Source organism: Silene latifolia, chromosome 11, assembly GCF_048544455.1.
Source record: "Silene latifolia isolate original U9 population chromosome 11, ASM4854445v1, whole genome shotgun sequence".
Lineage (NCBI taxonomy): Eukaryota > Viridiplantae > Streptophyta > Magnoliopsida > Caryophyllales > Caryophyllaceae > Silene > Silene latifolia.
The window spans coordinates 164838967-164864029 of record NC_133536.1 but is presented as its reverse complement, the minus strand read 5'-3'; the positions used below and the strand labels follow the sequence as shown (position 1 = coordinate 164864029).

Below are 25063 nucleotides of genomic sequence, written 5' to 3'. Positions count from 1 at the left end.
CCACTAATGTCATTACTGCGATTAATTTTTTGAAAATTGTCTTCTTTGTTTTTGTTTTTCATCGATCTGTGATTTAAATAACAATTTCTTTATAAAAGAATGAGACCTGGTTGGGTAAGTAGGTAGGCACTACTTCACTGCTCATTGGAAAACGAATAGGCTGGTATTGCATTGATGATGGTGGATGGACTGACTATTTTGCACTTGTAAGTTCCGCTGAATCAATAGATTAAAAAGTGAATGGACAATTTTGTCCAATTAATGAGAGACCTCCAAATCAAGTTTTCTGAAATTTCCTTGCGCCATGTCAGCTATTTTGGGGTCTTCTTTAAGTAATATATAATGATAGATTCCTTGAAGAATTCTAACCTCCACAAGAGTAGATGACTATAGTGACAGATCAGACAGTAGCATAAGAAACAGCAAGTTAAATGGTATCATCAATCATGCATCTGGAAATGGCATTGTTTCTGTCGAGGTTAGCCATCAGTCGATGTATATAAAGGTGTCGTTCACAACTCAAGCCAGCACCGGTACTAACTCCAGGTTGTGACACCACATATGACGGCTTAATTAAACTTTCAAATGTTACCAGGAGAGCATTTTGAAGCAGTATCGGTTGTATTTGTGGTGCTAGTACAACGATCGAGATTATAATAACACAAACACCAATTTTTGGGATCAGTGTTGAAACCTGTATTTAATACCATGACTTGGCATCCTTTGGAGAAACATACAAATTTGCTCTTTACAAGAGATGGTACTATCTGTGAATTTCAGGTTCCCACCCATATATTTCAACTATACGAGCGGAACTTTGAATTATGAATAGAATAGTTCGGATGGAAGGAATTAATAAAAAGAAGGCATTCTAAACAAAATATGTTATTGATATCAAAATTAATCTAAAACACATGTAGAGCAACATTGCAGCTCTTACAAAATATAAAGTTTAAACCTTTACCAAGCTAACAAAATATAAATTTTACCTTTACCAAGCTAAATTACAGTATCCTCACAAAACTTTTTCAAGGTTCCTTCTCTTCGCAGCAACCTTCACAACTCGAGTACAAGATAGCCAATAAGAATGTTAAAAATACAACAGAGTGACCATCTATGCCCATTTCTAGCTTCTCAGACACTCCTTCTAAACTGACATTACACACATCTTCATGTACAGGCACAGGAATTGAAGCTTTGCACCATAACTTGTGCTCAATTTGATCTTGCAGCGTCAAGCTTCATCTAATGGCTAGAAGCTATGTTAATACAAATGTCAGAAGTGACAAGGTGTCAGAGTGTAGATGCAGCTATTCTGTCGGAGAAAAAAAAATCATGATTTTGGCCAAAATTCGTCGGAGGTCAGACAGGCGACACAATGTCAAAGTGAAGTGTCCAAGTAACAGAGTAGAAGTCATCTGGCTGGGCATAGATAATTGAAGATTGAGATCATTAATGCAATGAGGTACATTTTGTCACGCTCCACAAGCCAGATTGTCCAACCCAACGAGCTAACAAGGAGAATCCAAATGTGTTGTGATTTCTGATGCATATTACTCCTCGAATCCCTGCATGGAAATTTTCTCCAATAGCAATGGCCAATTTTCTCCGAGTAGTTGAGGATTTAACTCTAGTGCAACTTTGAAATCAAGCAAAGATACTTGGGCACCACCATTTTGCATATGCAAATGACTATTTGGCCACAGACCATTTATAAGCCTCCTGGGAATCTGCTGCTTTTTGATAGGATTTGCTGACGTGTCACATATAGACCTCGAACCAACTAACTCTAAACAAGAACTAATCAATCTCTTCAAATATACATCCACCATATTATTCAACGTATTAGCACATTCCAAGGTAACTCCGAGACCTTGTGAAGCAGCAATCTGCTCCATTCGCTTCTTGAGTGTCTCGCTATCAGACAGTCCATCTAAGTCAAAGCAGCTGATGTAATCGTCAACCCGGGTCCCTGGTAACACTTTACGGGCCCCACCAGTACTAGCTGGACAATTTGGAATTCCCAGCGGAGCAATCAACGGGCTTCTAGAAAACGCAGAAAGCTTCAAATGGCTAGCCTGTCCCACCTCTTCCCCACGCTCAACAGCCGCTGCATTAGCAGCCAGCTCAGCATGTCCTCCTAGCTGATGCAAGGGTCGCTGGTAACCACAAGGTGCTAAGTCCCCATTCTCTACAGAATCGGGCTTCTCAATCAGGCCAAGACTGGGTTTATCTCTGAGCCTCCTGTCGCGAATTTCAGACCGGCCCTTTACGAGGGAGATAGGAACAACCCCATTCGACCAACCAGGGCCAACTGAACTTTGGTGGTGAGCTGTAACTGCACCCTGACAACTCCCATCTTCATAAACAGGCGAACATGTGGGACCCACTTCATGGGATTTCGGAGGAGGGGTTTTAGCACTACAGGCGTTTCTCAAAATCGCCTTTATTATCTGATTATGTAAAGGGAGGTTTTCCCTCCCAAGTATCCGATAACATGACTTGTCAAACTCACTTTTACTCAACTTCTGGTTTAGAAATCTATTCAAACAGTGAAAATACCTCTTGAAGCTCTCTTGCCCAACCTTCTTGAGCAACACAGCTTTCAGCTCAACTGTATCTACTCGAGTTTTCTTCTCTTGTTGCATTTTCCCCCAACTCATACAACACCACACAACTACTAATAACTAACTTAATACAGTACAACACAACCTCCACAATTTAGATCATCAAGCGAATTCCCAATAAGCCAAAGCAACACAAAACTTACTCGAATCTCAGAAACGCTAATACACAATATGTACTTACATACATCACCCACCTCAAAACCCTAAATTCTGGCGTACAACAATCCAACTTCAATTAAAGATCTAAACTTGAAGCAGAACTTACACCCAAACCCTAATTATTCAAACTCCCCACTTATTATTACTATTATTATACAAATCTATATCTAGAATTCAACAAAACAAAACCCAATTAAAAATTCTCCTCAAATCACTAAAATTGCGAATAAAAAAACTTTACAACGCCTCAACTGAAAACAGTAAAAACTATAAAGCTTGGAACTATACCATTGCTTAAAATCCCACATTTCCAACTGAAATTTACCCAACTAAACAAATTAAACTTGGGATTTCAAGTTTAGCTTCAAATATAATACACGATCGAAGTTACCCAAATACCAAATTAAGCTCAAAATTCAAACTTGCTAAGTAAACAATGAATAAATTAGATATACAACAATATTCGACTATAATTAATCAAGGTTTGATCAATTTCTGACCTTATTTTTGGGGAAAGCTGTGAAATTGGGATATAAGAGTGGAAAAACGATAGAAATTAATTGGAAATTTAGGGGAATACCCAGCTCGTTTCTCACTTTCCCCCTTTGCTTACTGCATTTGCTTCAATACTTTCAACTCGATGTCAATTTTTTTTGATTGTTTTTTTTTTTTTTTTTTCGTTTCTAAATTTTCTGGGTTTTGTTGGAGCAATTAGATTTTGCTCCCGTTTCTCTCTCCTCTTTCTTTTACTATCGCGATTTTTTTTCAATTGGGTAATAAATTTTCATTCTACGTTCTCACTTTTTTTTTTCTAATTTGTGGTATCCTTGTTAAACCCGATAAACGGATTTTTCGGTTCAGTTTCGGATCGAATTTAATAAGTTCGATTCAGAGCGGGTTGACCTTAGTTTAGTTTCAGTTCGATTTTGATAGTGTTCAGTTCGAGTTTAATCGATATGTGAAACTTTGAATCGATTGCGGTTCGTGTCGGGTCAGTATCAATATCAGTTCAGTTGAGTTTCGGGTTAGTATTTTCTTGCGCTAAAGGTAAAAAAAGTTTAGCTTAAATTGTACTGTATATGTAATACTCGGTCATTGTGGGACCCGTACTTGGACCTTGGGACGTGGGACGCGTGAGAGGGCTTTTAGACCCGATAGGAGATCACTCGGGAGGGAAGAATATTCTTACACTAGACCTAGACTAGACCAAGTAGAATTGCAGCGGACCGAGTGGGTCCACTCGGTCAAGTAAAGAGTATACTCGACCGAGTAAGGTATCCACTCGACCGATCGGGTGACGTTGTTCAGAAAACGATATTAAACCCTTTATTCCATAACCCTAAAATTATTTCTATCTTTCTCCTTATCTCTCCAAACTCCCCCTCTTCTCTCTAAACCCTCAAAAACACCTACTACTTAGGATACAAGCTTGGATTAGAGAATTTCACACCTTCCTCTTCATCTCCTTCATCTAGTAAGTAAAGATCTACCCTTTTCTAGTCTTTTAAACCCTAACTTTTGGGGGATTTCGTCATGGGTAATTAATTAGTAATTAGTATGGGTAATAGGGGTAATTAAGGGGTAATAATAAGGGGTTTTGTAGTATATATTAGTATATGATGTATTGTGATAGTTATTATGTGATTTGTATAGGATGAGACGGTCCCTTGAGACGGTTTCGGTTCGATCCGAGTAGCTTGAGGAGATTGCTAAAAGGTAGGTTAATCCTACTCGGTTTCAATAATGTGGTCATTACATATGTTGTGGTTAATGTTGTAATTAGTGTTACATAATTAGAGTAATTGCATTATACTCCCTCTCATCCACTCTTTTCTTCCCCTTTGAAGTGGGCACGGAGATTAAGGGTGGGGAATATAATATTGATAAAGATATGAGTGGGGTTTGGTAATTGGAGAGAGGTATGAATAATTAGGATTAAATATTAATAAAGATGGGTGGGGTTTGGTTATTGGAGAGAAGTAAGAATAATTAGAATTAAATATTAATAAAGGATATGGTGGAGTTTGATAAGTGGAGAGAGGTAGGAGTATAATATTAATAAAAACTTTCTCAAAAAGGAAAGGAGAAGAAAACCCGAATAATCTGTTTTAGGAAATAGGGAAGAAAAGAGTGGATGAGAGGGAGTAACATGTTTAGTGGTTAATAGTATCATTAAGGAGATAAGTATATTAATTGGTTGAATTGCATTATAACATGATATTGGTTAAGATGACTTGATGAGTCAGTAATAGGCATATTGTGTGGTAGCTTACATTATTGTATTTTTCATGTATATCGGAGAATATGACGGTTGTGATTGCTTGGTTATTGAGGAGACATAAAACGGTTGGGAGACCGTTATACTTATCGCCTCTTGGAGCTTCCCTCTACAAGAGGGATGTGCACATTAATGGCTTGAGTTACGGAGGGACTCGTGTGGTTGAGACACGACGTCTTGGAGCTTCTCTCTCCAACAAGGGATCTGGTTGGCTTCCGAACCCGGTACGTCTGGACGTGTCCCGGTACCTTTTTGTAGTTGTTGGTATGTCTGGGTGTATCCCGGTGCTAGTGTGGTTGTCGGTATGTCTGGGCGTGTCCCGGTACCATGGTGGTAGTTGTTTGATAGCGTGTCATTCATATCATAGTCATGTTGCATATTCACACACTTAATTTACTGAAAGTGACATTTGTGTGTCTGTGTAATTGTTACCTATTTCCGGGGTGGCATGTGTCGATCCATATGATATTTCCGATCATATAGGGAGCAAGTTAAGTACAGGTTTTGCTTGTTGCCGTGATCGGGAGTTGGGACGCGCCTTGAACTCGGAGTCGAGTAGTGTAACATGGATGACATAGTCATAGACGAGTTGTATTTCATTTATTCATTTGTTTACATTTATGTAATCATTAAACTTGTTATTTATTTAAAGAGTTTCTTAATTGTAATTCCGATTTCACTGCCTCAGGAAACCGAGACGGTAACATTTACTAATTACCTTGGCTGGGTAAAAAGGGGGTGCTACAATATGTTTTTCACATTGTATATAATAATTTATAATACTATTAATAAATAAAGAATTGCTGGAAAAAAAACTTAAAATATGAGTGTTATTTAATGAGAAACTAAATATTATAATTTGGTCTATCGGTTAAATCTGTTCGGATATATTCGGTTGGGGTATCATTCAGTTATCACAGAATTCAGTGTTGGTGTTCAACCCCGCCTGGGCTATGTAAACTTACTTTTAAATACTATTACCTACCTTCTCAAAATCAACTGAACTATGTTTTAACCTATAATAAACCTGAGTTTGTATATCATCTTCTTAGAAATGACTCGCTTGATTTTTGACCTACTATTTCAGGTTAATATGACATGTTAATAATAATTATTCCTTCATATTTACTCATTTGTTCTCCCTTCCATTTTGCACAAAAAATAAGGAAGGAATAAACAATAAATAAAGGACTTAGTGGACGGAGGTGATTGGGGAGAGAAGAACAATTAGTGAAATTTGATTAAAATTAACAAGCTTAAGCTTTTCCTCCAAAAGACATAAACTTACATTACAATTTAAACTTCCCTCCAATTAGGCAGGAAACAAAAGAACATATGTTTTGAAATTATACCGTTATTTCCTCTATTTGAGGTTACATTACAAAATTACACACTAATCCCTTCACTTAAACAAATTACACAGTTAGAATGCAAAATTAAAGGTGATAAAATTATCTTGGATTTGGACTTCAACTTTGTCATTGGGTTACCTTCATCCTTCCTTCTAAAAACTTATTGGACATCCAATTAGCAAACTGTCAAATTCAAGGACACTCGAGTTGTTGCATTGTGAAATTTGGCACCAAAATTCAAAATCAAACCGTTTTCAAATTTGCGCCTAATTTTAAACCAGGTTTCCAAATTTAAACATTGTGCAAAGTTGATGATGTTGTAAATAGATTAATGGTTGTCAAAATGACCATATTATAAGCAAACAGCCAGACAATAACTTTCCTACCACATTAAATATTCTCAAACATCCAAATAAATGAAGACTAAAACTTAACCAACTTAGAAAAAGATAAGATTACTCAAATATTATTCGAAAAAAGTTTTAATAAAAATCTGAAAAGGGATGTAATGAAAGAAGTGGGAATTCAGTTTGATGTTTGCAGGAAGACTATCACCTACATACACAATGAAGGAAAACGGTGGATTGCTGCAGGCCAAACAGTCAAGGTAAACAGTAAACTTAAAGGCAAAAAATGTCATCAAAAGCAAATGTTAAATGTTGAGAAGTTCAATAATATTATCTTAAAAATAGAACCTTTCTTTTTTGCAGCAGTAAAGATAGTTTTACATAGTCACACCCGACTCTCAGAGTCGGGATTTATTGTTACATTATTTGCGTAAGAAATTAAACAAAGGATGACATTGACAGATAAAGTAGGCTTCATGAGGGGACGATCGGAGCTGTCCAATTGAGCTAACACTTCTTTTCTCTTCTTTATCAACTGAGCTTCAGAGAAGTACCTACAACAAAACACACTTCCGCCACGAGGGCGTAGGATTTTAAAAAAGAAAGATCTACTTGCAGAGAAAGTAAATAAGTTGTGTCTTGGAGATTCATCTACTAGGCCATGCTTCTTCTTGGAAAAGATTATTCTCTTTTTCTCTCGCACATGATGCTTTCATGGGGTACCTACAAAGCATACACGTACTCGGATTGCAAACCTGTTTATCAGGAGAAGAGGAATGCATCTTACCCTTACGATAAGCTGAAAAAACAAAGGCTGGTTGTCATAAGAACCATTCTGGACTTGAGTTCAAATAGAGGTGGCACCATCGTCAGTCACCAAAGGAAAAACCGCCATACTTGAATCATGGGCAACAACCTTAGTGGGTCCATGGAGGATTTGGGAACCGGGAGATGTGGAGATATCACGAGCTGAGGACACACTCAGACTTGTGTCGGGATAAGCGGGCTTAACATTGGTGATAATTAGAGGAGTCAAATCTTCGTTAATGCCTGCCCTAATCTTTAGTTTCTGCTTTTTTGGACATCTCTTCCTCTTCTTCTTACCACGATCTCTAATGATGCCTCTCTCCTTAGACGCCTCAGAATTAAGGGTTCGAAGTCGAACTGTTATGGTGGACAATTCTTTTTTATGATAAAAGCTCACCTTTTACCTTCAAGGAGCTTTTGATAAGATTGTCCCGAAATCCTTAGGCGGGAATTTCCTCCACCCTTTTTGAAGAACTCAAGAACCATCGTCTTAGAAAATTGCTCATTCTTCTTTGGGTTAGTGTTTAAATCCATATCACATGTACTTTGAGCATCAGACACCACCCTCCTCACAATCTCAATATCATGTATGCTCAAAAAATATTTTGTGCCATCATTGGTTTGGATATCCGTCACCTTCCTCATTATAATTTCATCCTCCTTCATACTCATATCAATATATGAAACTTGAGCATGCTCTTGATCTTCCTATCCACACCATCCGCGGGAGCAACCTCCAACACTCTTTTACCATTTTTCTTAATGATAAGGTGACCTTTCACCACCTCAAGTTCCCTTAGAACATCATTGTTCCTCGGTTCAACCACCAGAGCCTCCACCAAATCTAATTCAGCCTCCATAAACTTTTTCAACTTCATAGATGTTACCGCCTTACGGAAAAGAGCCTTAACGTTATGAGGAAATGTGTCCAAAATCATGGAGTAATAATCCCAAGCAGCTTGAAACTCCTCAAGTTTTAGGGGGCAAGCAGCGAGATTAGAGTTAAAGGACACATCAAGGTCACATAATGATTGGACATCTTCACTTCTAATAATTCAAAAACTCAAACCTACAAGCTTACAAGCTTTGTCGTAACAAGTTGCAGCCCTATCAAAATAATTTTATCTAAAGAAATCGCTCCCCTTATATTTGAGCTTCTTAACCTCAAGCAAAGGTGACCCCTTAAGATTCATAAGACAACCTAACATCCTCTCCCCGTCATCCTCCATAAACCCATCGTTAACATGGGCACAAGAAAATGCTTCAAGAAACTTCTGATAAGCGGTAAGTGAAGACATAGTTCAAACCATAAAAAAAATAACAAAGTATTTTGTACACCCAACAACCTCAAGCACGGATTGCAGACAAAATTCAGAACTTGAACTTATCAGCAAACTCAAGGACCGACAACTAGAAAACAAACGAAACCAACATCAACTAAGAAACAAAATAATCTAACACCTACCCATGGAAGCTCAGAAAGTGCAAGTCACAATGAGAAAACTGTAATACCCGGCCTTTGTGGGACCCGTACTGTAATACTCCGTATTTAATAATTATATAATAATAATATTTTATTGTAATTATACGAGTTATGTTGAGACAGAATAATAATAATAATAATAATGATAATATAATATAAGATACATGTATTTATACACATACCGTCACCTCATACTACCCTCACCTTATAATCCCACCCTTATAAACTCAAACCTTATCCCAACATAATCCTCCACAAAATCCACAAAAGATAAGGGAGAAGAGAGAAAGAGAGAAAAAGGAGATTTTCGTCACCTCGCCTCGAGATCGTAAGGTAAACCGTCTTATACTAGCCTTTATATTATTTAATTCATACCTTTGACCCGTCCCGACCTTGACCCACCTTTGACGACCAATGGACGGCCGTTGACCACCCAAGATAGACCTTTAACCGAGTTGTAAAACGGGGTTTTAAGGGTTATGGTAAGTCGGGTTAGGGCGGCCTTTTTCCCCCTTGAACCGTGGCTGACTTGGACAGGTGATGGGGTAGTTTGGTCGAGGGTTGAGGGGCGAGTCTGGTGGTTGTCAGTGGTGGTGATTAGGGTGGTTTTAAGTGGCGGGTTAGGTGTTAAATGGGGAGGGTTCGGGTTTAGTGTGCGTGTTTAGGGTCGTGTGTGTGTCGGGGGCTAGTAAGGCGTCGTGGCGGTGCCCAGGGGCAGCTAGGTCCACCGTGGTCAGGAGGGACCACGATGGTGGCAGTGGCGGCTCTCGGTAGTGGGGGTGTTAGTGTATGCGGGTTGTGGTTGCGTGTTGTGTTTGTTGTTTGTTGTTGTTTGTTGGTGGTGGTGGTGTCGAGGGTGGCTGTTAGTGATGCGGCTAGCCGTGGACACCGTGGCTAGTGGTGGTGGTCCACGGTGGCAGCGGAGGTGGTGGTGGTATTTGGGTTTAGTCGGGATTTGTATAGTATAAGACGAGTTTTATTTATTTAATTAGTCGTATACGTATTTGTATAATGTATTAATATATTTATGCGTATTGGTATAAATATACTAGTATATTATATGTATTAGTATACGTATTGGATTAGTATATTTATACGTATTTGTATATGTATTTGTATGATTAGATGAGTATATTTATACGTATTTGTATTATTATCGTATTTTAGGAAATGTGTTTTGTGAGACGGTTTTACGAGACGGACCTAGCTTCTGTAATGGTTTGCTTATGCGGATTTGCTGTGAGACAGGCTAATCCTATACAGTTTCAATACGCATTTGGATGGTTATTTGAGTCGTATTTTAATAGTCATTGCATTATAGCATGATATCGGTTAAGATGATTGGATGAGTCGGTAATTGACATATTGTGTGGTATCTTGCATCATCGTATCTGTCACATATGTTGGATAATATGCGGTTGTATTTGTTGGTTGTTGTTGAGGAGATGGGAGACGGTTGGGAGACCGTCTTCCGCTTGGGTCGCCTCTTGGAGCTTTCCCACTCCAAGAGAGATGTGCACATTAATGACTTGAGTTTAAAAGGACTCGTGGGGTTGAGACACGACGTCTGGCAGGGGATCCGGTTGGCTTCCGGATCCAGTACGCCCAGGCTTGTCCCGGTACCTGTTTTTGGTTATCGGTATGTCTGGGCGTGTCCCGGTACCAGTGTGGTTGACGGTATGTCTGGGCGTGTCCCGGTACCAGTGTGGTTGTTGGTATGTCTAGGCGTGTCCCGGTACCGTAGTGGCGGTTGTGTGATATCATGTCCTTTATATCATAGTCATGTTGTTTGTTCACACACTCGAGTCTAGACCTGTCAAACGGGTCAAACGGGCGGGTTACGGGTTCGGTCATTTCGGGTTCGGGTAAAATACGGGTCGGGTCTATTTCGGGTAAAATACGGGTCGATCAACACCTTTTTCTGTCATTTTTTAAAACTTCTTTTATATCATAATTCCTACCATTTATATGTTTGTTCTCATCTTGCTCGTCTTAGTCAACTTAGTTGTCACCATTCTCGCCATCACCACCTCGTCATCATCATCATTACCCTCACTAACGTGCTAAGTACGACAATGAGACTCAAATAAGATGATAATGATGACGTGGCATGTGATTAGAGGTGATGAGGTGGCAGTGCTAACGTGGAATGCGGTTCTACGTAATACGATGAAAGTGACGTTGTGGTCACACTTCGAAGTGATGACATGGCATGTGATCGAGGTGATGATGTGGCAGTGCCGACATGGAATGTGGTTCGATGTAACACGGTGAAAGTAATTGTATGGCACACACTTCAAGGTGATGACGTGGCATGTCGCCTGAAATGATGACATGGGAGTGCTGACGTAGAATACGGATCGACGTAATATGGTGAAAGTGACGGTGTGGCACACACTTTGATGTGATGACGTGGCATATGGTTTAAGGTGATGACGTGGCATTCCGTATATATACATATATCTTTCCTTAAAATTTTATAAGTCAATACCTATTTGACATTATCAATTTTAAGGAAGATATATTACCTTAACCCAACGGTCAACCCGTTACGGGTCGGGTTTTGACCCGCTATTTACGGGTCAAAACGGGTTCGGGTTGAAAACACCAGGTTATTTGCGGGTTATTTATGGGTCGGATTACGGTCGGTTTTCGGGTCGGGTCAGATTTTGACAGGTAAACTCGAGTCATATTACACTTTATTTATTTATTAAAACTGACGTTTTTGTGTCTGTGTATTGTCACCTATCTCTTTTGGGGTGACCTGTGTCGATCCATATGATATCATTTGGTCATATGGGGAGCAGGTTGTGTTCAGGTTGTTTGGATAGTACGCGGGAGACGGGACGAGCTTGATGATATCACGAGACGGGTCTAGTTGGCTAGAAGAGTATAGATGTCACGAGTTGTATTTTATTTATTCATTTGTTTACGTTTATATAATTCACTAAACATTACATTAATAAAATGTTCTTTGATTGGAGTTTTGAAACCTTACCTCGGGAAACCGAGATGGTAACGCTCCAATTATCTTGGCCGGATATTCGGGGTGTTACAAAGTGGTATCAGAGCGTCGATTTTGGAACCTAAAACCAATGAACCAAAAATGAATTTAGGAGAGTCTAAGTAAAATGAACCCGGCATGAGTACAATAGAAGATTGATTTTGGATGGGTAGGCGCCCTCATGCCAAAGCTAGTGCCTATCGTCTAAGTTGGACACTACGTGGGTGGTTAGGAGTACGGGAACCATTATGTGAATCGTGATATGAATGCATATGTTTTGTGACTCGTAATATAGGTTTATAGTATGATAGAATCGTTTATGTAGAATCTGATAACATGTGATGGATGGATGAATGGAATAACGTGAATTATGTGTTGTAAATATGATTAGTGTGTTTTGATATGAGGGACGGTAGTCCCAAATCTTGGCAGGTTAACATCATATGCGTATTTGAGCTTGCTAGTGTCGTTATTAAAGCATGAATGGTGATGATTGTTGATAGAATAGTTATGATTTTTGTGGGTAATGTGCCATAGATAGTGAGTGTGAGGCTAAACCCAACCGAGTAGAGTAGTACTTGAGCGAGTTGACCAGTCACTCGACCGATTAGAAGAGTCGCTTGACCGAGTGGACAGTTCACTCGACCAAGTGGACCTGTCACTTGACCGAGTGCGCAAATTTGAGAAATTGGAAAACTTCTGGAGAGTATCCACTCGATCGAGTAATCTGTCACTAGATCGAGTGGAGTTACACTTGACCGAGTGCCGTGAGCACTCGACCAAGTGAGCCTGGTGAGCTGAGAAATCGTGTAAAATTTGTTTCTACCTTATCTTTTATCTGGAACCTTGTAACTTCGGCATCGATTTATCTTAAAATAATCCAAGTTTACATATTGTGATTTGTTGTTTGAATTACGCTTGGTACTCCAATTTTCATGATTCGTTTTCTCAATTTCGACCATGTAGTTGAGACATCTCCCTCATTTTTGAAAATCGAAACGGTTTTATATATAAACATGTTTATTCAAGTTTTATCAAACATGATGAGGTTGTCGCAACCTATCAAAAATAAACCAACTGGTCTCTAACTAATATAGCTAGGGAAGTCGGGATCGTATCCACAGGGAGGCTTTTAGCGTTCTACTTATCAAATTAAATCTATCTAAGTAACCAAAAGGGGGTTGTTTGATTTGTGTTCTAAACTAAAGCAATAAAATAAAAGGCTTAAAGAGGGAAATTAAGTCGAGAAAAATATAAGAGAAAGGAGCTAGGATCGTCGGTTCACCATGAATTGTCGCGGGTCTAAGGTAGGGTCATATGTCAGTCTCAATTACCGGTCTAAAAGGCAATGAAAAGGTCCTTTCGGATCACTATTCGCCCTAAAATGCTTCCAGGGGCTCTCACAACTTACTAGGGCACTCTAATGTTTACAACAGGTCTAATCCTTACCAGGCTTTCGATCTTAGGTCAGGATTTACCAAATCAAATAACCAGTTGTGGCCTTTAATTAACTATTCGTATATTTAATGTTGCAATTAACAATAAAGAGTAATAAAACTGATTAACCTAATACCTAATTAACAACCCTTAACTTTTCATGGATCCCCTAAATCCTAGCAAGAGATTTAACTACTCATGTTCAAATCGATAACAATAAATAAAGTAGATGATAAATAAAAAGGATTCATAATTAAATTGATCGAAAGAGAAATAAACATAAACTAAAACTAATTTGAACGCAAGAGAAATAAATAAAACTAAATAAGAAGAACGAAAGAGGAGATTAAATTGATTACCAAAATAAATCCGAGTACGAGCAAAGTAGAGAGGATAATTCAATCTAGATCTAAAAGTTTGAGAAAGTTTTTACGTAGTAATGTTTCAAACATGTGAATAGACGCATAAAAAAGGCACACATCAAAACAATCACATGACTTTGTTCAATTTCATAGTAATGGTTAATTTTCTATATCAGGAGAATGGTCAAAAATTAGATTTTTATGATAAATTTTTTTATCTTTCCCACCATGGATGAGCTTAGAAACTTGTGCTTTTGAGTCGATAACCGGATCTTTTTAGCTAAAGATAAACTCAGTCAAACCTATATTTTTAGCTAAAGTATGGGTGCCTATGGAACAGGGGATAGAAAAACTACCTGGGTCAGCTAACTTTGGTGGAGATTTGTTTTGTAGGAGTGCACTACACTCCTCTATAAAAGCAATAGTCTCCACCTCATCAAAATTTCTCTTACGAGTCAAAATTTCTTTAATAAATTTAGCATAAGAAGGTACCTGAGTAATGAGTTCTGTGAATGGAATGAATACCTGGAGATTCTTGACTAGCTTGATGAACTTCCCAAATTGTTGCTTAAGTTTGGTATTCAGCTGTTCGGCTGGAAAAGGGAGCTTGATCACAATTGGTGGCTCAGCAGCTTTCTTCTCTTTATCAGCATTTGACTTCTTAGCAGTACTAGAAGTCGAATCATCAGCAATAGGCAATGGATCAACCATCTTGTCATTGACAATCGATTCTTCAATAACCAAGTCAGCATCATCTTTAGGCATCTCCGGTCCGTCATAAGTAAAACCACTCCTTAGGTTGATAACATTAACCATCTCATTTGGTTTATCTGGCTGAGAAGGCAAAGCACCCTGCTACCTACTTGAATTTTGGCTTGATAATTTAGCAATTTGATTGTCCAAAATTTTATTGTGAGCCAACATTTGATTAATTAGAGCCTCCTGCTTCCGTGAAGCCGCCATTTGCTGTTGTAACATGGATTATGTCCGACATATCACTGTTTGAAACCTGAGGAGGAGGCTGCATCTGTTGAAACTGTTGTTGAGGCGGCCTATTATAGTTCCCTTGTGGTTGATTACCACGATTCTGAGGAATGACATATGCATTGGTTGGTGGCGGGGTAGGATTTTGCACATTGTAGAAATTGGAGTACGGGCTACCTTGCTTGAAAGACTGATAGGCATGAACTTGTTCTATAGTACTCATACATCTAGCTGCAATATGACCATTAGTACCACATCTCTCACAAGGGACCTCTTATTGAACCAAAGCATGGACGCTCTGCTGTTTACCCAAAGATTGGGTAGTCTTTAGCTCTGCAATTTGTGCAGTCAATGCCTCTAACTGAGCTGTAACGACGCCATCTGAACTACCCCCTCTTATACTACCTCTGGGTTACCATACTCAGCAGTGTGAGTAGCTATCTCATCGATCAATTTCCAAGCATTGGCACCAGTAGTGTTGTTTTGAAACCTCCCATTGGCAGAAGAATCAAGTAAGGCTTTATGGTCGTCATACAGCCCATTATAAAACTGATTGCATAGAAACCAGATCTGAAAACCATGATGGGGAACAGAGCGGACTAGTCTCTTGAAGCGAACCCATGCCTCATTGAGGTCTTTAGTGGGGCCCTGTTTAAAACTCGTGATTTGGCTTCTAAGAGCATTTGTCTTCTGTGGTGGAAAATACCTCTTGTAGAATGCAAGAGCGAGTGTATTCCAGTCAGTAATAGCATTTGCTTGTATGTCCAAATCACACAACCACTCTGCAGCACAATCTCGTAGAGAAAAAGGGAATAGAACTTGTTTTACTTGGTCCTGCGTTACCCCGGTAGTCAAAGGGATTGAGCAATAGTATGTAACGAACTTCTCCATATGTTTGGCAGGATCTTCAATAGCTCCTCCTCCAAACATATTCCGCTCTACCAGGTTAATATAGGACGAACGGATCTCAAAGGTACCATCATCAGTGGTTGGCAACTTGAATCCCTTAGGAATAGATGCAAGGGTGGGTTCTGAATGGCTTGCTAATGTGGCCATGATCGTAGTTGGGGCAGAAGTAGAGGTGTCTTTCTTTAAAGACTGATTTTCTACAATAAAAGCGGCGTAAGCTGAATCAAGCGTACTCAAGTCTTCTGCTTGATATATCTCCTTCCAAAAGTTTCGTCTAGCACGGAGAGTCCTCTCTGGTTCTGGATTAAATGGTATGAGCTCAGACCTAAAAGACCTGGGCTTAAACAAAACTAGCACCAAAAGGTGAGAAACGGCCTTAAGGAACACAGGTTCCTTGAGACAAGAGACAAACTAAAATAAAACAAATAGAAAAAATGCGTCGCCTCCCCGACAACGGCGCCAAAATTTGATGAGGCTGTCGCAACCTATCAAAAATAAACCAACTGGTCTCTAACTAATATAGCTAGGAAAGTCGGAATCGTATACACAGGCAGACTTTTAGCGTTCTACATGTCAAATTAAGTCTGTCTAGGTAACAAAAAGGGGTTTGTTTGATTTGTGTTCTAAACTAAAGCAATAAAATATAAGGGTTTAAAGAGAGAAATTAAGTCGAGAAAAATATAAGAGAAATGAGTTAGGATCGTCGGTTCACCATGAATTGTCGCGGGTCTAAGATAGGGTCATAGGTCAGTCTCTATTACCGGTCTAAAAGGCAATGAAAAGGTCATTTCAGATCAGTATTTGCCCTAAAATGCTTCCAGCGGGCTCTCGCAACTTACTAGGGCACTCTAATGTTTACAACATGTCTAATCCTTACCAGGATTTTGATCTTAGGTCAGGATTTACCAAATCAAATAACCAATTGTGGCCTTTAATTAACTATTCGTATATTTAATGTTGCAATTAACAATAAAGACTAATAAAATTTATTAACCTAATCACCTAATTATTAACCCTTAACTTTTCATGGATCCCCTAAATCCTAGCAAGAGATTTAGCTACTCATGTTGAAATCGATAACAATAATTAAAGTAGATGACAAATAAAAAGGATTCATAATTAAATTGATCGAAAGAGAAATAAACATAAACTAAAACTAAATTGAACGTAAGAGAAATAAATAAAACTAAATAAGAAGAACGAAAGAGGAGATTAAATTTGTAACACCCCCATTTATTTAAGGGCCTGAACTAGGACTCCTCAGATAAATGGTGGCGTTACCATCTCGGAAATCCGAGACAGTAGATAACAAAGGAAAGAAACACAGTACTTTATTAAAATGTTTATAGTGAGATTACAACTGGAATTAAACAAAGTCTCCAAAACACGACCCAAAAGATAAAGTCTGATAAAACCACTAATAAAACTAAGGTGGGCTAGGCACTAAGTCAGTCATCCAAGCTCTCTTCCCGGCCAGCTCCCATCGGTCTCTGAAATACCTGTCAATCTGCTCCCCAATAATTGGATCATCACAGGCGTACACAAATACACAGGGTCAGCCGCAAAGCTGAGTAGGGAAAACACTGAAACAATAAAATATGATATGCATGCTCCTCCGTCACCTCCATCTCCATCTCAACTCATATCTCATATCTCATACCCCGGACAACCCAGCCATACCGATCCCCGGTAGACTATATATATATCGACCGTAGCCGATCTTCCAGCTCGCAGCTGAGGACACCAGGGCAAGTCCTGCAGAACCCGCCTGGGCCTTATCACAACATCGTCATCACCACACCACACCACCACAACATCCTCCATCTCCAATGCATATGAATGCTCAAAAGAAATTAATGCAACACAATATATATAAATCGCTGAACTGATAATTCATGAAATCATGCCGGTTACCCGATGTTATAATATCATACTCGATACAATCAATTCAGTCAAACACCTTCCCGTATATGAGCCATCACGTAAATCAACAACCATGAATCAAGTCAACACAATTCACCAACAACGATAATAGGTCAAGTGTATTTCCCTACCTCAAAGTGCCAGCAAATCCAATTAAGCAGTTCGAGCAGTCCAGAACACAAAGCAACGAATTTGATTATCGATCCTTCACGAATCCGTCACCTTTCCGCCACCATAACAGCCACCACGGCCACCCACGGTCGTCGACAACAGTCCCTAGCTCATCCCTGATGTGCCGCTAATGCCCACGCCCTCTCACTCTCTCTCGAATTGCGTGAAGATGGGGATTGGTGTTGCTGAAATGAGGGTGGCGGGTTGAGGGAGTAGGGCGTTTTGTGTTAGGGTAGAATTAGGTTAAACTTAGGTTAAATGGTTAATTGGGTCATGGGTAAACGGGCCTGGGTCAACGGGTAAATGGGTAAGTGTAGAAAAAGAATTAGCTGTCGTGACTTTGTTCAGTTAACCCGTCTTAACAAGTTTACGAATAACTCGATCCTACGATATCAAATACGACTAAACAATTAACTCGACTCAATTAGCGATATAAAATACGGGGTATTACAGTCTTCCCCCCTTAAAATGAACTTCGTCCCGAAGTTCGCTCCCGTACTCAAACAACAGAAGGGTATCGTATATCGTACATACGGACGTCACGCATTTCTAACACCATTAACACACACTTTTGACACATCAATTAAACCTAGCAGACACGAAATGTTACATTCTGCCCTCCTAAAAATAAACTTCGTCCCGAAGTTTAACTCATCTTCACTTGACCCAACTAACTACAACTAATAACTACATGAGAACACAAATGTATAACAACTAAATAATCATCTGGGAACACCGTCATCTTCCATCAAAAATTCCGATCTCAACTCAAGTAACTCAATAACCAAGGTCACACTGAACCGTAAACGTAACTCGGCACAAAGGCCCCACAACTCAATACTAGTGGCCAATCTCAATCTCAATATCAACAGTTTAACTACACTCTCCTTTTACACATCCACCAACTAACAGAAGTAGGAACAAAACATATAGAACTCATTTGCATAGGTACCCCACAACGAAACATCAACTTGACCAAAACTACAATCTACAAATAAGTGCAATATAAACATTAAGATTTTACAATCCTACCCGACTAGAAACATGGTTACGTCCTCGTAACCTCTTTTCAAATTTTCATATACCTATGCAACAAAATCATTATCAACCACACGTGACAGGAAAGAGTACATGATAAGAGATTACGCATCAACATTAAGGTTGAAACAAGGTTTTATTAAGGAATTAACTGATTGTCAACACGTAACATTTATTACTAGCTCATGCGTAACTTAAAAACACAACATCAACTAAAAGAACAACAAGAAGGGAATCATGGTTTACACGGTTTCACAACTAATAAATTTGATGATCAATTATAGACTATGAACGAGCGAGAGCAAAATCAACAAAACAGTTTAAGAACTTCTCACATTTGTAAACATATCACAGAAATAGATCTACCACTACTATCTATCACAATCACAGGATCTTATTGACATGTCCATACAACCATTTACTCACTCACTGGTTTAGGTCACGAATTAGGTCGATGAATTTAAGCAATCAACAACATACTCATAATTCATATTTTAAATTATAAAAATTGTTTGCACGATATCAATTCTGAAAACATGTTTCCCAATAAAAGTAACTACATATGATCAATGACAACGACAACATTACTTCCATATCACACCTATGTTTCACATTTTAGCAACCATATCATTCACTTGTGTCCAGCAACTTAGTATAATTCATTTTCAGCAAAACAAGAGATATTGCATAAATAGTTTAAACATATATTTACCATCATATACTTTGTAGAACACTAGTTATGATAAAAGATTAGCAACTTGAACAACTTCTCTGATTTGCATGATTGAATAATTAGGCAACTCGTAGGCTCAATTAAATGTAACTATAATGACTTATCATTTAAACCAATGCATATCATGTGAATCATCAAAGGGTTATCTTATTATAATTGTCAACATAGTTATCATAACAATCTTTATTATAATATAATCGGTAGTAACGACTCGAGAATATAGGTATGCCAATTGTCGTGTTATATCCACTAGTTTCCTTTATATCACACCCATACATTTGCAAGACTCACTTTAGCATTTTATGACATTGTAATAACGAACATATTCAATAAGGAATAACAACACTGTTTATTATCATGTTATAGGTGTAGGTCCAACTGAAATAATTTAATGCGATAAAGGTAATAAATATAATTATGGGCACACAACTCATATGAAAGACATTAAAACTCAGATGCATCCTACATGTGTGAACATTTAGACATACTCATTACTACCATCCATGTGTAAACATTTAGACATAATTATTATAATTATTCATGCGTGGATATTAGAACAATCAATTAACTTTTAACGCCATCAACTTTACCAAGATATGACAACATAGTTTTATATTTATATATATCCGACCATCATGCAAATATGATGAACATACTAGAGATAGTACAACATGCCAAACATACATAAAATATGCAACAACTGGATTCGTATAAAATATTTCACCCTTGATTAAGAATCAATTTAAGCTATCCCATTTTACTCACGCTATCATGCCAACAATGTTATCAACTAAGTTTTAATTTTATCACTTGTTAAGATACATAACTACTGAACATGCGTGCTACTATCGTCATATAAAGCATTATAAATTCACATTACTAAGGCTCATGAATTATTCAAACAACTGCATGAAACTCAACCTAGAACGCACATTTTACAAGTCATGTTTCACGTTGTAACTTTCAAAGATCACGAATAAATAACCGTCCGATTAAAACTTGATTCATATTATTTTTATAAAACACGGAGAGTTAAAAACACAGGGGAAAAAGAATTAGGTCCAAAGCACAAAAAAAATTCATTTTTAAAGAATTTTACAACTCAGTTGGTCCAAACAAACATGTGACAGCAATTGGTCCAAGACTTGGGTCAATTTGCAAAACCTACCGTTTAATATAGAGACATCAAGAATTTTCGTGGTTTGTTAATTTGAAAACATATGCGAATCTTCTGATCGATGGAGTTGGAATTATGCAAAAATTATTAATACAATTTAAATGAGAATTTTTACAAAATCGTTGGTCAAAACATCACTGCACAGGAACTTCCTGACCACAGCCCACTAAAATATTTATTACTCCTAATCCGTATATCATATAAGCATGAAACCAACGCCAAATGAACACTAACTCACGAGGCTATCTCTCATAAAATTTTCATCCCTAGGCAATAAACAGAAAGGAAATGGCAGTAAGATCAAGTCGAGAGTAAAATCATACAACGTGTTTCAGCACTAGGTCATTCATTTTCTATGTTTCAAACTCTTACAACCATACTATCGATACTAACTCATCCTAACTTAAATCTCACACTGTACTTTTGTAACCATCTATCCCGTAGAATCCCTTCGCATCTCGATCTACTCCTTACATCTAAATCACGATTGCTATGACTAAAAACATGCAATTCAACAGTGTTTCTAATTACTATCACAATACTATACTAGCATGGCTTCGGGATCACATAACCGCATATTACTAGGCATAATAGTACAATCAACACATCATTCAACATCCAACTAGGTAACTATCATCGACTCGCAATTATTTTCCTACTCACGGCTACCACAACACTTCATTGATTATTAACCTGAACTTGAAAATTTTATTTCTCATTTCTACAACATCATATGCTCACGTCATCATTCATACAAAATACTTACCGTAGCGTTGTCCTGCAGAATGGTTAAAATATATTGGTCGCAAGGTATACATCACTCGATTATGCAATAATCAATGTATCAATCAGTTAACACTTAGGCAACGATATAGGAATTTCATGCTCAACCTCAAGCAACTTTGCTACCCTTTCTCTCATATACACTCAGGGTTTCCGGGTCAAACTGAGAGGGCCGCTGGTTCGGTGTGAGGGGCCCCCTAACTCATACCTTACCTTAGTGTGCTCCTAACAGTTCTATCCCGGAGTTCATTTTTATTTAGACTCTTCCTATGTTCATTGGGTTCATTGGTTTAGGCCTGAGGATCGTTCGCTCTGATACCACTTTGTAACACCCCCATTTATTTAAGGGCCTGAACTAGGACTCCTCAGATAAATGGTGGCGTTACCATCTCGGAAATCCGAGACAGTAGATAACAAAGGAAAGAAACACAGTACTTTATTAAAATGTTTATAGTGAGATTACAACTGGAATTAAACAAAGTCTCCAAAACACGACCCAAAAGATAAAGTCTGATAAAACCACTAATAAAACTAAGGTGGGCTAGGCACTAAGTCAGTCATCCAAGCTCTCTTCCCGGCCAGCTCCCATCGGTCTCTGAAATACCTGTCAATCTGCTCCCCAATAATTGGATCATCACAGACGTACACGAATACACAGGGTCAGCCGCAAAGCTGAGTAGGGAAAACACTGAAACAATAAAATATGATATGCATGCTCCTCCGTCACCTCCATCTCCATCTCAACTCATATCTCATATCTCATACCCCGGACAACCCAGCCATACCGATCCCCGGTAGACTATATATATATCGACCGTAGCCGATCTGCCAGCTCGCAGCTGAGGACACCAGGGCAAGTCCTGCAGAACCCGCCTGGGCCTTATCACAACATCGTCATCACCACACCACACCACCACAACATCCTCCATCTCCAATGCATATGAATGCTCAAAAGAAATTAATGCAACACAATATATATAAATCGCTGAACTGATAATTCATGAAATCATGCCGGTTACCCGATGTTATAATATCATACTCGATACAATCAATTCAGTCAAACACCTTCCCGTATATGAACCATCACGTAAATCAACAACCATGAATCAAGTCAACACAATTCACCAACAACGATAATAGGTCAAGTGTATTTCCCTACCTCAAAGTGCCAGCAAATCCAATTAAGCAGTTCGAGCAGTCCAGAACACAAAGCAACGAATTTGATTATCGATCCTTCACGAATCCGTCACCTTTCCGCCACCATAACAGCCACCACGGCCACCCACGGTCGTCGACAACAGTCCCTAGCTCATCCCTGATGTGCCGCTAATGCCCACGCCCTCTCACTCTCTCTCGAATTGCGTGAAGATGGGGATTGGTGTTGCTGAAATGAGGGTGGCGGGTTGAGGGAGTAGGGCGTTTTGTGTTAGGGTAGAATTAGGTTAAACTTAGGTTAAATGGTTAATTGGGTCATGGGTAAACGGGCCTGGGTCAACGGGTAAATGGGTAAGTGTAGAAAAAGAATTAGCTGTCGTGACTTTGTTCAGTTAACCCGTCTTAACAAGTTTACGAATAACTCGATCCTACGATATCAAATACGACTAAACAATTAACTCGACTCAATTAGCGATATAAAATACGGGGTATTACAAAATTACTTACCAAAATAAATCCGAGTACGAGCAAAGTAGAGAGGAGAATTCAATCTAGATCTAAAAGTTTGAGAAAGTTTCTACGTAGTAATGTTTCTAACTGTCTGCTTGCATAAATTAAAGTGTAACCTAATTAAAAGATTACAAGAGCTTTTATACTAGGTCCAAATAAAAGAAATAAATCGAGCAAAATCACGTCTATCCGTCTACTTAGTCGATCGACATAGGTACAGTGTCGATCGACAGTATGTATAGAAGTCAACCGACATTGCAGAGGGTGTCGATCGACATAGCTGAAAGTTCTCCAAAACGGTCTCCTGTGTCGATTGACAATGTCTATCGACCTATGGACCTGTGTCTATCAACAGAGGGAAGCATGTCTATCGACAATGTGTAGGGTGGTCGATCGACACTCAGCTGAATGTCGATAGACAGCATATAGGTGTCAATAGACAACATGCATGTTGTCAATAGACAAAGAGTAAAAACTTCAATCTTTGATGGAGTCTGTGTCTATTGGCAATGTCTAACGACATATAAGCCCCCCCGTCTATCGACAATAGCAGCAAGTCAATAGACATCATGTATAAAACTCCATTCCTTGCTCTCCTAAGCTCGTCTAATCTCTTCCAAGCTTCTCTCTTGTTCCTTTACCGAACGGATTTGGCTTCTAAATGCATAAGTGGGTCTCAAACCTGCAAGAGACATGAAATACACCCAAAGTAGCAAATACGGGAGGAAATAGAATGAAATAATCATATAAGTAAATAGAAATGTGTGCCAAACATGTGAATAGACGCATAAAAAAGGCACACATCAAAACAATCACATGACTTTGTTCAATTTCATAGTAATGGTTAATTTTCTATATCAGGAGAATGGTCAAAAATTAGATTTTTATGATAATTTTTTTTTCTTTCCCACCATGGATGAGCTTAGAAACTTGTGCTTTTGAGTCGATAACCGGATTTTTATGCTTGTTGTTGGGTCATATTGAACAAGAAAAGCTTAACGCTTGTTGTTAATGTCGGATTTTACCTTGTATGCGAAAATTTCAATTTAAAAGTTTTGACCCACTTTTCATTTTCATGAGTGAACGTTGTTTTAATCGTCTTACAGAGACTACCGTTATCCTTAGTGGTGTGGTAGATTGTCTTAAAATGAGGATTTCGTTGCAAACGTTTAGCCTAAAATCTTGAACCAAGTGAGGAATATGAATAATTTTGATTTTTAACCCAAATATGGTTTACGGTATTGTAAAACTATAATATTATTTTGGAATTTTGTAACAAAAGGGTGTGAATCAAAATTTTCCGTCTTGAAGGTTGACAAATTTCCCGAAAATGTTGTGAAAAGTATGCATAAGCTTTGATTTTACGCTCGTGACGTACTTCATTTATTTCCTTATTATTCTAAGCTTAGATTTCTTTGTATTCGTGACGTACTTTATTCACTCTTTATTATTCTAATCTTTGATTTTGACATTTTGTGAGATTGTACATAAGAAATTTTCCGTTCCTAAATTTTCTTTTCGAAAATAAATGATATACCTACCCGGATTTTGACTTTTCTAAGTTATGCTTTGTATCAATTGAATTGTAATACTTTGAAGTTGGCCTATAATGACGTGTACCATTCTATGACGGGTTATTCCGTATTAATGTTTTCGAGAAAGTTCGAGACAAATGACCTTTATGGTAAAGTTTTAATATAGCGTTTCACATTTAAATAAATTTGAGTAAAATTGCATAATGAGAGAGAATATTTTACAAGTTGGTAAAGTGCTAAAGTTCAATCTCGAAATTGCATCGTCTTTCAAAGTTCATTATATTTCAAT

The 25063-nt window shown here is 38.3% G+C and overlaps 1 protein-coding gene and 1 non-coding gene across 2 annotated transcripts; one reads left to right on the top strand and one right to left on the bottom strand.

Moving 5' to 3' along the window:
* Positions 1-866: 866 nt before the first annotated feature.
* Positions 867-3585, bottom strand: LOC141612046 (uncharacterized). Its single transcript, XM_074430748.1, has one exon. It carries the CDS (start codon positions 2661-2663, stop codon positions 1554-1556), a length of 1110 nt encoding a protein of 369 aa, XP_074286849.1. The 5' UTR covers positions 2664-3585; the 3' UTR covers positions 867-1553.
* An 11829-nt stretch (positions 3586-15414) lies between these two features.
* LOC141616231 (small nucleolar RNA R71) lies at positions 15415-15521 on the top strand. The gene has a single exon (XR_012530588.1). It is a non-coding gene; the product is annotated as a small nucleolar RNA R71 (small nucleolar RNA).
* The last annotated feature ends 9542 nt before the right edge of the window (positions 15522-25063 follow it).